The 15,849-nt window shown below is 40.2% G+C and overlaps 1 protein-coding gene across 8 annotated transcripts in view; it reads left to right on the top strand.

Annotated features, from left to right (window-relative positions):
* RANBP17 (RAN binding protein 17) overlaps window positions 1–15,849 on the top strand; it is a 256,109-nt gene that overhangs the window by 177,182 nt on the left and 63,078 nt on the right. For all 8 annotated transcript variants that reach the window (XR_010589850.1, XR_010589849.1, XR_010589851.1 and 5 more), the window contains 2 exons: window positions 3,977–4,065; window positions 12,483–12,590. Coding sequence is in view for 5 of the 8 variants with exons in the window: in XM_005284080.4 (XP_005284137.1) it covers window positions 3,977–4,065; window positions 12,483–12,590 (197 nt within the window). In the remaining 3 variants the exon portion in view is untranslated. The remainder of the gene's footprint in view (window positions 1–3,976; window positions 4,066–12,482; window positions 12,591–15,849) is intronic.

Genomic DNA, 15,849 nt, shown 5'->3' with positions numbered 1-15,849 from the left:
AGAAGGGCAGTTAAATAGCAACATGCTATCTTTAGCTGGTTCGTAAAAACTCCATACTGTTAAATTATTTAAAATCCTTGATTTTCAGCTAGCACACATTAAAAGTTTTCACACTAAGTGCCAAATGTTGCAAACAGCACTTTAACAGAATGATTTTGCTTTGATCCCTGTAGCAGTTCCTGAATAATTTATCACAGGTTATTGCCTTAATTCTGGAGAGGGATAGAGCAATAAAGGCAGATGAAAACACTCCAGTTGAAACACCTTGGGGCCTGCTCATTCCTCTGACACGGCTCTTTTGTTGGAACTATTTAGAGGTTATTAAGACGTGTCTCCAGAATTAAGAGTATGCTGTAAGGATGAAGACAGCCATCTTAATTCTAAAGACAAAGCACAATGACCCTTCACCTTTTTTTTCTTTGTTGTTATTATATAGTAGAATTATGAGGGTAATATTATAGCTGCACCCGATAGTGCCACTGTAGTTAAGGGTCTGTCAGACTTTCCATTACAAACCCCATTTTGGGGGTGGGTGGCGTGAGTGGTATCTCGTCTGTTTCAAATTGCATTAGTCAGAAACTTGGCATACACTGTCAAGCCACAATTCCTGTTTGGGCTTCCCCCCTCCCGTACAAATATTTAAATGTTCAGTTCTTTTCCATTTAGAAATTCAGAAAATAATGTTTGTTTAGGATTTTAAACCATAATGTCAGAATTAAAAAAAATAAAAAATAAATAAATGAAAAAGGACCTTTAAATTACTCTAAAGTAGACCTACCATTTTTTGGTTTGTGGATGGAAGAATACTTTGAAAGAGGCTAGTTATTTCATTAGTATGAAAATCAGTTTATAAGCCAGCATTCTGACTACCTAAAATTCCCCTGCCATTTCTCTTGGATACAGTATTCTTCGCTTCTGAGTCTAAGCTATTGTCTAGTGTTGCTGTGTGCTGCTAAACAGCTGTCACCTTGCACCCAGATATGACTGCATTTCAGCTGTGAATGAAGTGATCCCTTTATATGCTGCTTATATTATTCTGTTACATTTACAAAGCATGTTAGGAACCCTCAAGATGAAGGCCCACAAGGTGCTGTCTAAGTGTATAGTGTTGTTTACTATTTTTCTTAACAATTTTTACACCCACTAGTGTCATTTGCAAATTCGTAATGGGCTAATAAACCAGAATATATTGGGAGTTTAATCCCTATTCTGCCACACCTGTGTAAAACTCAACCGCAGTGAGCACAAGATCTTAGGTGAAAGGGCAGGAGCGCTGCCAGCTTTTCTGCCGCCCTAGGTAGTGGAAGGTCCCGCTCCAAAATGCCGCCCCCCAAGAGGCGGCAGAAGGTCCCGCCACCAAAATACCGCCACGGTCGCCACCCCCCAAATTGTAGCGCCCTAGGCGAGCACCTAGGTCGCCTAATGGGTTGCGCCAGCCCTGTGAAAGGGCCAGGATTTTACCTGGATACACTATGTGGTTAGGGTGTCATTGAATGAGCAGTTTTGGCATCAGTATACATATTCAGTATTACTACTATACAGAGTCTAGTTCCAGTGAATAACACTTCACCATTGAGTTTAGTGGGATTTTATGTACTAAGAATGTGTAATATTTTAAAGATGAGAAGTATATAGTAAGAATAGTATAGATAACAGTGGATGGTGTTTATATAATAATAATAGTAGAAAGTAAAGATTCTAAATGACCTGCTGTTTCAAGGCCCTCTGGTAGAAGGGTACTGTGTCATCACTTTCTAAGAGTGGCATGCGCCCATTTAGCAGAGGTCTATAAGTCTTGTTACCCAGACGTTTCTTAAATGTTTTATCAGAAAGAATGTTTTTCAAAGAACAGGTTGCTTTTCTAAATCAATGAATATGTACTTCAGGGTTGGTTGGTTGGTTAGTTGTGTGTGTATGTGTAGTCCCTGTTTCACAGGCCTCTGACCATGGGTTCATTCCTATCTTTGCCTGACTTCAAACAATGGCAAGTTCAAATGAGGTGCTAAATATCTTAGGTTTCAGAGTAGCAGCCGTGTTAGTCTGTATCCGCAAAAAGAAGAACAGGAGTACTTGTGGCACCTTAGAGACTAACAAATTTATTAGAGCATAAGCTTTCGTGGACTACAGCCCACTTCTTCGGATGCATCCGAAGAAGTGGGCTGTAGTCCACGAAAGCTTATGCTCTAATAAATTTGTTAGTCTCTAAGGTGCCACAAGTACTCCTGTTCTTCTTTTTTTGTAAATATCTTAGGAGTCTTTCTAGAGGCCCCTAGTTTTCCTTTGACATTCTTTCCTGATGTCAGCCTTGCTTGTGGACCTTTTCTTTCTGTGGCTACAGTGTTTAAAAGAGCCAAGATCACTCTTGAATCCTCCACCTTCACCCTGCTTTGCTGGATGTGGATGTATCCTTTTTTGATGTTGCACCTTAGTATTGTTTAATAGGGGATGTGCAGTGTTGTTGTGAAGTTTTTTTACATAGGCCACACATCTGCTAAACACTTATTTTCCACATGGAAGAATAAGTATATTAAATGCCAAAATGTAGGTGAATGTCATGTTAATATTATCATTTTAGATCCCAGTTCTGCATGATGCTGAGCATTTCCTGTGAGGTAACCTCAACTCAAATTAATGAGAATTGAGGGCTCTGAGCATCTTGCATGTTCAGGTCATTTGCACACTCAAAAAGCAGGAAATCGGAATGATAAGGTTCTCATAGTAACCTTTATTTACCCGTGTTTCACATAGGACCCAATTTACCCTCAGAAAAACCTCTGCAACTCCCATTGAAGTCAATTGGACTAGTGCATGCATACCTGAAAGTAGAATTCAGGCCTTGTGTAAGGTAACATTTAGTAGCATAACAAGTAATTTGCAGCACTCCATTCATTATGTGGGTGGGTTAAAGTTAATATGAGATCCTTATCTTTTGCATTTCTGGACTTACGAATATTAACATTGTTACAAAATGCTACTTTATTGAAAGTTTTATATTTAGTTTCTCTTGATATTTTCACAAAAATGAAAAAAGATTAACATGTTAATTCCCCCTACTGGTTTCTCTGTGTGCTTCCACAATTGTTTAGTGAAACCCTGCAGTTATATAGTACTTCATAATGGAGCAGAAATACAAACCACACCTACAACACCAAACTAACATTCATTCATACTACATATTTCTGTTGGTCAGCACGCCAGTATGGAATTTTAACTGGAGTGGAAATTTCATGTAGTGTATGTTTAAAACTAATTTTTCATTCACTTATAATTTATTAATTCTTAAAATTTACACTACTTGCCTGAAAACCAGTCCTTTATGAGGATTACTACCTGGGAACTTTCAGCTGGTTTTCATTTATGTCTGTACACCAAAAACAGTTTTAAAATATTTTTACTGGGGGAAAAAAGTATATTTTTTTCTGTCACGGAATTTACTAAAAATGGGTGAATGGGTTTTGCTCAAAATTTAAAAAAAATATATTTTTTGACTGAGACCTAACTTGGAAAATGATATCTGAAAATAATTTTTCAGAAGGATATACGCATATGAAAATGGAGTATAATAGAAGTCTCAATGTAACCTTAACAGTATCAATTAGTCTTATACCTCACATAAAATAATGCCAGCTCAAGTTAACTTTTTATTATTAGTGTTATTATTTTAATATATTCATGCAAGAAGCACTTTTAAACTTTAATATGCAGCATTCATATATTATATTTTAGTTTGCCTTAGTCAAAGGTACAGTAAATTGAGTAACCTAAAATGTTCCCTAAGCATTTTGTTAGCATTACCACCATAAAACTTGGGCAGATTTTTTATAAAGAACCTACGGTTTTCTAGAGAGAAGGATTTGAGCGAGACATTTAAACTAATGAATCAAAATCAGATATGTGGTCATTATTGGCTGATTATTACTCCATCTGCTCTGTGCTAACGTGAAAATCAATTACTGTGTCTCTTTCCCACTGACAGCGTATGTTGATCGGGCTGGCAAGAGATCTTCGAGGGATTGCCTTTGCACTGAACACAAAGACCAGCTACACCATGCTGTTTGACTGGATGTATCCTTATTACACTATGACAATACCAGCTCTGTGCACAGAGGGATACCAGGCCCCTTGCATTAGTTTAATAGTGTGGCACAGTGGGGAAGAGGAAACAAAGCTAAATGAACTAATGTGTAATCAGCTAAAATTACAGCACAATGGCAACCATGCAGTTAACTGGGAGGGCAGCATTTGGAGAGAAACCACAGAGAGGTCACTTTTTTGTTGTATCACACTAATACCCCAGAAAATATACCTAAATGGTTCCCCTCCCCACCCCAAGCCTGTGATGTTTCCATAAACATACGTTGGCTCGAACACAAAATATAATGTACCTACATTTGGTTAAAAATGACAGCAAAGACTGCTTAAAAAAAAATGTTGCTTCCCAAGTATTAGTCCAGGGGGACCTCTGTATCTAGTATGATCTGGTCTTTCATTTAGCCAATAAGTATCCACTTACGTCAGTTTTATTAATATCATGACACACACACTTTTCTTGATGAGAAGACAACAGCTATATTGCAAAAATAAATGGTAATCTAGAGTTACAGTTTTTCTCAATATGCAAAGATCAGGACTACTGTGTTTGTTTTAATATACTGGTATACTTTTTTACTGCTGTGCTAAAGTATCTAATAATACCCACTGGTATTTTGTTAGTACAACAGGGAGGTCTTTGATGTTTTTTAATAAGAGTATCAGTCATAAATTTTGTCATTTCAGTCATAGAATCATATTAATAAACTCACTATCCAAATATATAGTGAGATGAGTATAACAGTTTGTATGATTTAGACCTACTATGCATGATTGCTGTATATTTGTTTATTATACGGGTAAAATAACATACAAATACAATATTGTGCTTTATTAAAAACAGGGGGCTTTGAAATGGGATAATTTTAGACAAATGCTGAAAGTTTACTGTACACTGATAATCTGTTTTGAGAACACAGAACAGTATCTCTTTCCAGAATTGTGACCAGGAATGTAGTTGAATAGGGGTAAAAAGGTAGGAAGGCCGAGCCTGTGTTATGATCTGATCCAACTTCCGCTGAAATCAATGGATAGACTCCCGTGGGAGTGGGATCAAGTTATTCTCAAGAACTTTGCATGCTTTCAAGTAAGACAGTGTGTGGAATCAAGGCCTAAGACAATAAGAGGCCTCATCCTAACTCTATTTGAAATCAATGGAAAACATTTAATTTCAATAGTAAAAGATGGAGCCACAAACTACTAAAATCAGGATGTAAGTATAAATTTTATGACACTGTCACACTTACATTATTAAACCTGAAAGAAATTTAAAATTCTAAAGTTTACTTTTTATGCTTTGTTCAGCATGGGCAGGAAAGAGAGATTACTATCAGTTTAATTTTCAATAAGTTTCATTTTCTGTTTCCTCTGCATTAAGCCAATGTTCATAGATTCTAAGCCCAGAGGGGACCATTGTGATCATCTAGTCTGACCTCCTGTTTAACTGTCCCAAAGTAATTCCTAGAGCAGATCTTTTTAGAAAAACATCCAGTCTTGATTTTAAAAATTGTCCGTGATGGAGAATCCACCTCTCCCCTTGATAAATTGTTGCAATGGTTAATTACACTCTCAAAAAATGTATGCTTTATTTTCAGTCTGAATTTGTCTAGCTTCAACTTCCAGCCATTGGATCATATTATACCCTTCTTTGCTAGATCGAAGAACCCATTATTAAATATTTGTTCTCAGTGTAAATACTTACAGACTATAATCAAGCCACCCCTTTACTGTCTCTTTGTAAAGCTAAATAGATTGAAGTTTTTGAATCTAGCACTGTAAGGCATGTTTTCTAATCCTTTAATCATTCTCATGGTTCCTCTCTGAACTCTCTCCAATTTATAAACATCCTTCTCGAATAGTGGGGACCAGAACTGGACGAGGTATTCCAATCAGTGTCAAAGAAAGAGGTAAAATAACCTACTGTAACTTCTTTTCTCCTATTCGAAGTATGGCAATGTTTGCATTGCAAATAGTATAGGGAAATGTGTAAATTCAAACAGAGCCAGATTGAGGTCTCCTACAAGGAAACCCCTCGGGGTTAGGAGAGGAATTCCAGCCAGAGTTTTCCTCAGGTCATTCTATTGGTGGTGATCACAAAGTTTTTACCCCTTTGCAGAATGACCAGGGTCATCCACTGCTCAGAAACGCACAGATCTCCTCATTACCCTAATGATCCCTACTCCCCTGTCTGGCTGCTCCTGTGGAACCATACTGCCGGGGGCTCTCCAGCCTCTGGCTATCCCAGGACCCACCCTTTTTATGAAGAGGTGGGCTGTGCAAGAAAGGAAATAGAGCCTCAGGCTGTATTAGGCAATTCTCATTTGTCAGTCCTGTGTTCTCTCCCTGTGCAATACTGCAAAGCTCCCTCTGTGGGACCAGGAATGGTGGAGGGGATTGCAATATAGGGGTGGCTGATCTCCACTGCTTTTGCAAAAGATAGATCCATGCCTGGAGGGTCAACATACCATAGAAATCACCATGCTGAGTCAGAACAGTGGTCCATCTAGCCCAGTATCCTGTCTTCCAACAGGAACAAGGCAATTACAAGTGATCCATTCCCTGTCATCCAGACCCAGTTTCTAGCAGTCATAGGTTTAGGGACATCCGGAGCATGGGATTGCGTCCCTGACTGTCTTGGCTAATAGACATGGATAGACCTATCCTCCATTAACCTAATTATATTTTTGAACCCCCTCCATACCTGAATCCAGGATGGTTTCCATTGTTTTTCATTTCCTGAACACCTGTTCTTAATATTAAATTTCTTTTTTTTTTTTAACAAACCCTGGATGTTTCATTTGGACTGCCAGACAGCATTCCTTTAATTGACCTTAACAATAAAAAGATTAATATATACACAGTAAGAAGAATTAATTTCTCCAAGGCTTTTCTGAGTCCCCTCATTTTCTATATTCAGTTGATTCTTTTTCCTCACCAGGGCCGGCTCTGGCTTTTTTGCCGCCCCAAGCGAAAAAAAATCGGGGCGGCCAGAACGGCAAAGCAAAAAACAAAAAAAACCTGTGGCGCGACTGGAGCGGCAAAGCGGGGGAAAAAAAAAATCTGCGGCGCAGCCGGAGCCAGGGTGCAGGGGGACTCCCTGCGCTGCAGCCATGCCCCGGCTAGTGGGGGAGAGGAGGAGGGAGCGGGGGGGAGAGAAAAAAGGGGGGCGGCCAGGGCTTCAGTGGGGAGGGAAGGACGCGGGCTGAGCTGCCGGGCTTGCTACAGACCTGGCACCGGCTGGGGCAGACGGAGCACACAGCCCGCTCCCTGAAGGGTGCTCCCCTCCTCCACGCCGCTGCCCCCTACAGGGCGGCCGGATCGGCGAACAAAACAAAACAAAAAAGCGGCCGTGCTGCCTTAGGATTGGGCGGAATGCCGCCCCATAGAATCTGCGGCTCGGCTGGTGCCTGGAACCGGCCCTGTTCCTCACATATCTGTACACACGGACACAGAAAATATTTCCCTATCACCTTTGGCTGTAAACAAACAAACAAATTCATGCTTCTGTTCAGTGCATTTAGCTTCTGCTGGAGTCCAGCTCCATCCTCATATTGATATCAGTAATATGGCAGAGTAAGCTGCCATCATGTCAACTCGTATTTACTGTGTCTAAAGGGTGTAAGTTACAATGGTATGTGTGATGCAGAGGGGAGAAAGAGGTTTCTTTTCATTTGAATAGGGATTTTTATACTTAATTAACATTGTAGTATATAAATTAATAACCTTTAAGTGTTGAATTGTATGTGTTGACATGCTACAATTGTAACTGCCCAAGTCTAATAATAACAGTTGTTTTCAAACAAATATTCCCCTGGTTTGAAAACCTTAAGTGAGACTAACTATAAACAAAAATGAAACTGAGATGATATTCATTACCTAAACTCAAAGAAATGCAGCAAATAGGCAGTATAAATAGACCAGAGAAAATTTTTAGTTTTAATAATCTAAATTGTTAGTAAGGTAAATAAAGGCGGTTGTTTGGAAGCATTAATTTTAAATCAGTGGTATAAGAGTTCAGTGGTTAATATAAAAAGAACAGGAGTACTTGTGGCACCTTAGAGACTAACAGATTTATTAGAGCATAAGCTTTCGTGGACTACAGCCCACTTCTTCGGATGCATAAGTGGGCTGTAGTCCACTTTTTGCGGATACAGACTAACACGGCTGCTACTCTGAAACCAGTGGTTAATATAATACTTTATCTCAAGTGTGGCTGGAAATATTTTGATTCTAATCTCTTCCCATTGATTTCAAGAGAGTTACACATATAATGAACCTTTGAGGATCAAACCTTTAATTTTTTTAAGTTGTTCCAGTCTTAGGTCATAGTTTTCCTCGTATCTTATTTCTGATTTGAATAAGTATCTGGAATTTTACTTTTGTCCAGTAGATGGCAAAAATGAGCAGAAATGAATTATTTTAAGTCTTTTGGTTTTGTTTTTGATCTGGAAACTGTTGTGTCCTATATTTTACCATAGATTATGCTGATATTAGGGTCATGGTTTGGAGGTGAATTGTCAGTATGCTGAAAGCTGTGTTAGATTGCCAAATAGGGTTGTTTTGTAGCAGGCTTGCTTATACTAATTGAGTTTCTGTAGCAAATCAGGCTCCTTGGAAAAAGGCCAAAGGCTTTTCATAATTGTATTGACAGGAAAATGAATATGATAAATGGTGTTCATTCAGTTGAGACAAGATTTATTGTTTTCCTCTGGGCAAGGGATGAAGAGCAAATATTTATAATAATAGTAAAATTTGTTTAAAAGTTGTATTATTCAATCTCTCAAAAGGCTTTATTAAAATATTTCCAAATATTTTTAAGTATTTTCCTATGGTAACGTTCGGGAACTTCCCAGAGAATTCCATTAATGAAAGATGAATAAGTAGATGATACAAAAATAAATAAATAAATATCCTGGATATGAAAGTCATTTATTCTTCCTGAAATATTGATGTCAAGTTGTCAATGATGATTCCAGTATTACAGCTTCTGAAAGTTTATATGCCTTTTATATTCAGAAATGTGGTTTGTGTAATTTGTAGGGCAGGCCTAAACATGCAGGTGAAACCTTCTATAAAAGCATGTCCTGTTTAAAGTAAAATCAGAATCCATTTTTATTAATGGAGATTATCCCACTGATAAAATATTTTGTTTTGCTATTTACTTCAAGATGATGTTTGTAAAATGTGAGTGTATTACCTGTATCACTCTACAGCAGGGGTCGGCAATGTTCGGCACGTGGCTCGCCAGGGTAAGCACCCTAGCAGACCGGGCCAGTTTATTTACCTGCTGACGCGGCAGGTTCGGCCGATCGCGGCCCCCACTGGCTGCGGTTCACCGTCCCGGGCCAATGGGGGCGTCGGGAAGCCGCTGCCAGCACATCCCTCGGCCCGCGCTGCTTCCCGCTGTCCCCATTGGCCCGGGACGGCGAACCGCGGCCAGTGGGGGCCGAGATCGGCCAAACCTGCCGCGTCAGCAGGTAAATAAACTGACCCGGCCCGCTAGGGTGCTTACCCTGGCGAGCTGCGTGCTGAACGTTGCCGACCGCTGCTCTACAGTGACAGCAAGCTGAAGTTTAAGGTCCCCGATCTGTCCATGGGGAGCTGGTGCAGGATCAGGGTTGTACCCAGATATTTTGTTACTTTCGATCAATGTTTCTTAAAACTAGTTGGGTACCCTCTTGGTAAATTTTTCAGCTGTTTCTTTCAATTGACATCAATTATTTAATGAGCTTTAATGCCTGTGAAATAAGCAAGTTTGTAGTAAGAAAATGTCTTGCTGGACTTAAATTACCTTATTAGGCTGACTCAGGGTTTTAGTCAGCAAAGCTAAAGTAACACTAGTATATAAAAAAGATGGTGATCTGTGTTTGGAGTTTCCTCTTCTTTATGTGAACTTACAAGTAGGTGTGGAACATTTTGTTTTAAATAACCAATATACTTCTGTTTTTAAATCACTGTTCTAATAAATATCTAAAGATTCATCTCCTGTATCCTTAAAAAAATAATTCCATATGCACAGGCATGAGACATTTCATAAGACTATGTAGAGGATTAGTCAAGAAAAAATATTCACATTTTTACATAAGCAATAGTGTTTCCCGTTTAAAACCATTATAGATTTTAAGGTATTAAATTGTCATATTTTTTCCAATTAGTTTATAAGTTAAGTGCTGATTTAGAAGAGCTAGACAATCAGTTCTAGATATTTCAGTCCTGTATCCACAGGGGAAGAGGCAGTATAGGTTTTCCTTTAAGCAACCAGCCTTTCCTCTGCATCCAGTCTTTAGCCTGTCATAGAGAGCCCCTTAGTGTCCCTTGCATTGGTAGATTCTATGATGATGGTCACTTGTGTACATTAGCGTACTAAAGCTGATTTTATTTTAAATTGCCTTGTTATTATTTATTTGTCTGACCGTAGCACTTAGGAGCTCTAGTCTTGGACCAAGATCCCATTGAGCTAGGTGCTGTACAAACCCAGACCAAAAACACCGTCCCTGCCCCAAAGATCTTTTACTGTTTGCATTTCACTCACCTTGGACAATGAAAATCAGTTAGTCAGTTTTGTTTCGTGAATTAGCAGGATTCCACAATGTTTGAGCATGTAAACACTGCAGATGGGTGTTTAAAAACAAGTCAAAACTGTTTTCACTGGAATTTTTAAAAATAATAAATCATGGAAATATTTTTCTTGACCCCAAGTTTTGTAAAATCTGGTTTCTGCCAGTGAACGTAGATGTGACACGTGAACTTTTGAGTTCTGACATCCCCGTTTATATAATGGAGTTGCCAGCTCAGAATGCCCAGTTGTGTCTGTCTCCAGCATGCTGGCTGATACAGTTTTTGAAGATTTCAGAAGTGCTCAGCTACAGCTTTGAATGCACTAACAAAAGTGGCTTTTGTTCACAACGGGTTTTAGCAGTAAGTGCAGTTGAACTGGTGCTGAATATGGTTTAAAGTCAAAAGCAAACTGTTCAGCAGCATTTCAGAAACTCTGGTTAAAAGCTGCTCCCCCCACTGGTGCTCCAAAAAGCCCCCAGAGACAGCTTGGACACATAGCACTGTCTCACCACCCCATTTTCAGTTGCTAAATTATATTAAAAGACCAGTAGAAACACATTGAATATTTTCCTAATGTTACTTTTCCATGTAAACTATTGATGTAGTTGTCACAAGGCTGCAGTGTGAGCATGAATGGGAGGGGTTGGCATTCTGCATGCTCTGGTATGCATTTCAGAACTCCTGTTCTAAGGCCTTGCCCTCTGACAGAGAGAGACCACTGAGTAGCCTTGAGCAATTACTTTTAGAAAAGACCTCCTAGAATGGGACAGAGGCAACTCTTTAAAGAGTTCAGAGTAGCAGCCGTGTTAGTCTGTATCCGCAAAAAGAACAGGAGTACTTGTCTGTATGCATCCGAAGAAGTGGGCTGTAGCCCACGAAAGCTTATGCTCTAATAAATTTGTTAGTCTCTAAGGTGCCACAAGTACTCCTGTTCTTTAGTGTTTCAGATATCAGGCTCTTCTGCTTTATACTGCTGATGCCTCCAGAGCCTCAGGCAGATGGCAGCAAAAACTCTCCAGAGTACTAGGACAAACAGACAGAATTAGCCAAAATGCTTTCCTTCTCAGAGACAGCAATATCATTCATCAGCAGTGCCACCTATGATGACATTAGTCTCCACCAGAAGGGCCCTATCGACTCAAGGCAGGGCTTGATTAATTTTTCTCCCATTTAAAGTGAAATGTCTTTTGGGGTAAATATTGTCATTTAAAATACAAAACAAAACCCCTTCCCAAATCCCCAGCAGATAAAAGACCCCCAGGGCAGCTCCAGAAAAGACAATAGGAAATCTTTCCAGCACAAATATAATATAAACTTTCACCGGCTTTCCTGATCCAACTGACCTGTGTTAAGTCTAACAAACATACAGGAAAGGTCGTTCCCTTCACCTCTGTGGCTGAGAAAATAGTTCAGACTCTATGGCCTATTTGGTCCTTGGCTTCCTGTAGAGACTGCCTGCCAGGGTGCCAGTTAATACCAGTTATGGTGGGTGCAGGGAGTGTATAAACGCATTATCTGCTGGAAATTGGATACAGCCCAGAAATTAATTTTCTATACACACACAAAACTCTTTCCTTTGCCTGAAATTATGCCAGTTGTGTATATATTCCAAATATGATTTATTCAATAGCTTACCTATTTTGTACTTAATTTTTTGGATTTCCAAGGGATTTATTCTTCCAGGCACTGACAAATTTGGATGTATGGGTCCAGAGCCTCATCTAGAGTAAACTGGCATAGTTCTGTACCTGGCTCACCATAGTGGCATTGAGGTAAAGTTAATCTGAAAAATATTAATTTTTGGCATTTACATTCTTTAACTCATTTTATGAAAGATACACATCATACCTTCCCATTCTACAAAGAGCTATTGAGCTGTGGTATCGTGAAGCAGCATGTACAACTCCGATCTTGAAGCTTATGGCAGAGCTTCTGCAAAACAGGTAATGAGCATGTGAGAGCTGGGTAAACAATAGGTGGCACTTACTTTGTTCTGTCTACATTTTTATATCATGACCATTATGGAGGTATCCTGACTTTCTTAACTTTCTCTTTAATGTCTTTTCGGACTGTGCTATGGAACAGGAACTAGAGAGACCACAGCTCCACCAGTGTTCTTGTTTTGATTTGCTACAGTGGTAGCAATTAAAAAGTCAACCCTTAAAGATGCAGCATAGGATAATCTGTGACACTGCATTTATTTACTATTCAAAATAGACTGAAATAACTCAGATGTATCTCAGGTGCCATGATGTGGTAACCATAGTTAAATGTTGACTTTTTAATGGAGATCACTGAAAATAGTTCACTGTCTAATTTCTGTCTTGTGTTCCCTGCAACCTCTAAGTAACACTAAATGTGGTTTGTGGCTTTAAACATGTGTAACCTACTTTTACAGTTCCCCTCCAAAGAAAATACAATTTCCACGTACATTTGTATGCTGAATGCTTCACTTATTCAGACTGGGGAAGAAAGGCATCTAGGACAACAGTATTTCTAACCAACTTTTATATAATTTTTCCCTCTCTGTGAAATCCTCTTGGCACTTGCTGGCTCATGGAAGAGATCCCAGAATGATTTTCTGATCTGATGTAAATACCTTGGATTGCCTGTGTTTCAGGCTATGTCTACACTGCAGTTAAAAATCCGTGGCTGGCCCGTGCCAGCTGACTGGGGCTCATGGGTCTGTTTAATTGCAGTGTAGCCATTCCACTGTAGCCCAGGCTCTGGGACCCTCCCACCTTGCAGGTGTGCCAGAGCCCAGTCTTCAGCTTGAGCCCAAATGTTAATACCACAATTAAACAGCCCCTTAACCCAAGCCAGCTGGCATGGGCCAGCTGCAGGTTTTGAATTGCAGTGTAGACAGACCCTAAGTGGGCCTTCTGTTATTTATGATGCCACAGAACCAGAACATTTTGTGATATCCTCATGGAATCTGCGGCTGCTAAGAGGATTGCCCAAAGGGAGAAGAGACTTTGGAAGGGGAAAATGAAAGGGAGGGGGGGATAAAAATGATTCTCTGCTGGAGACCCCCATGAGCTGTATAGATGAGGCTTTCATCAGAGAAATCTGTGCTTTCCTCAGTTTCTATTTTTTCCTTGCAAGTTCATCTTTAAAAGAAAACAGATTAAAAACTGTTTAAAACAAAACACAAAATGCTTAACTGAGTGATGGACCACTGGTTCTACAAAGTTCAACTCTGGCCCCAAGAAAGTTAGTGAGTATCACTGGAGTTTAAGCCCTGAATGTCATCACAGACCTTCCAGGTCAGTTCTCAGTGTCTTTTGCATTTGTGGATTGGCTTTCTGTGACATTACCTATTGTTTGTGTAGGTTAATTTCCGCTTTTTATCATGGTAAGAGTGTAATAAAGTACTTTTAAAAGTTTAATCTCTGATACACCATATTCTGTATACTATTTAACAGTGCTGCAGCTTATTTCAGAGATAAGGTAGTTAAGAAAGAACCTATAAGAACACCAATAAGACTAAACAAAAGCAAAGTGATGCTAGAACAATAAATCTCATGCAAGGGACAGCTTTTCAAACTACTCTCCATATTCTTGCTATTCCTCCATCTACTGGAATTTAGAAAATCTGCATTGCTTGCTTAAGAGAACATCACTTGGGGTGGATTTCTTCTTTGTGTGCTGCCTTAGCCTTTACAGGTTAAAATGCATTAGACAATACACTATGACAGGGTTAAAATATGTTATGGAATATCAGTGTATGCATTATGCTGCTGTGATATTGAGATGTGTTTGGTTTGGGTTTTTTGCCTCTGCCAGTCAGCCATCATTTTTGTGCTTGTAGAATACACAAATGTTTTGTGCAGTGTACATATGTTTTCTTCTCGTAAATTAGGGTATAAGCAGCTAGATTTACCCTGAAATTTGCACCTGTAAATAAGGATCCTGGCAGAAAAATGTGGATTGCAGCAAAGCAAGGTACCCACAACTTCCTTTGCACTAGGGGTCCTACAAGCACCCCACAAAGCACCAAAAATGGGTGACACACAACTAGGGCAGCCAAGGGATGCTCTGATTCAGTGCATTCAGTGGCAGGGCTCCTGTGCAGTTCCCAATAGAGATTAAAGGTAAAATTTATATAAGTGACTTAGGAGCCTACGGTTGTGTAGATGAACAGTTAGTGCATGTCAGACTGTGGTGTAAATCTACGGCACAGTAGCCTGACATCCACTGGCTGTCCACGTGGACTCTGCTACCATGCACTGAAAGTTCCTAGTGCACTTTGATCTACTCTCATTTCAAAGTGAAGTAGATTAGTGCTTCTCAAAGCCGGTTGGCCGCTTGTTCAGGGAAAGCCCCTGGTGGTCTGGGCCGGTTTGTTTACCTGCCGCATCGGCGGGTTCGGCTGATCGCGGCTCCCACTGGCCGCGGTTCGCCTCTTCAAGCCAATGGGGGCTGCGGGAAGCGGCGCAGGCCGAGGGACGTGCTGGCCGCCCTTCCCACAGCCCCCATTGGCCTGGAGCAGAGAACCACGGCCAGGCGGGAGCCGCGATCGGCCGAACCTGCAGACGCTGCAGGTAAACAAACCAGTCCAGACCACCAGGGGCTTTCCCTGCACAAGTGGCCGACCGGCTTTGTGAAGCACTGAAGTAGATCACAAGACCCTAGTCTCATTTTCATAAGTTATTTATAAGCTCTTGTTGACTTACAGTTAGACTTAGGAACCTTAGTGCTAAGTCACTTCTGAAAATGGGGCTTGGTCTTCAAAATCACTTAGGGGCTTTTGAAATTTTTACCTTAAAGCTACCTTTCTCCTAGGATTCTCCCAAGGGAGGGCATTGATGAAAACTTTGCTTTCCCTCCCAGTGGTTATATCCATATTGAGTACACAGTAGCTTTTTCTGGCCTATGGAGATGGTGTACCAGCACAAGCAGAGGTGAGACTAGTCTATGGTATGATCTCTTTCAGGTCTGAGTATATGCATTGAACTGCACTCTTGCATCTGGCTTACATTTGGGCTTCTCTACAAGATGGGGTAATGCCCACTTACAGTCAAAAGTGTGCTAACATGTTTAGCATTAATTGGTCCATGTAGACCCTGCTGGTGTGCACTAAAGGTTCCTTAGTGTGCTTTAACACTTTAGTGCACACTAACAGGGTCTACGTGGACCAATTAATGCGCAGCACATTTGTGCACTTTAGAAATCACACCCCCATAAGTGCACATTACCCCA

Source organism: Chrysemys picta, chromosome 8, assembly GCF_011386835.1.
Source record: "Chrysemys picta bellii isolate R12L10 chromosome 8, ASM1138683v2, whole genome shotgun sequence".
Taxonomy (NCBI): Eukaryota; Metazoa; Chordata; order Testudines; family Emydidae; genus Chrysemys; species Chrysemys picta.
The sequence above is the reverse complement of the archived record's forward strand: the minus strand, read 5'-3'. Positions and strand labels throughout refer to the sequence as shown.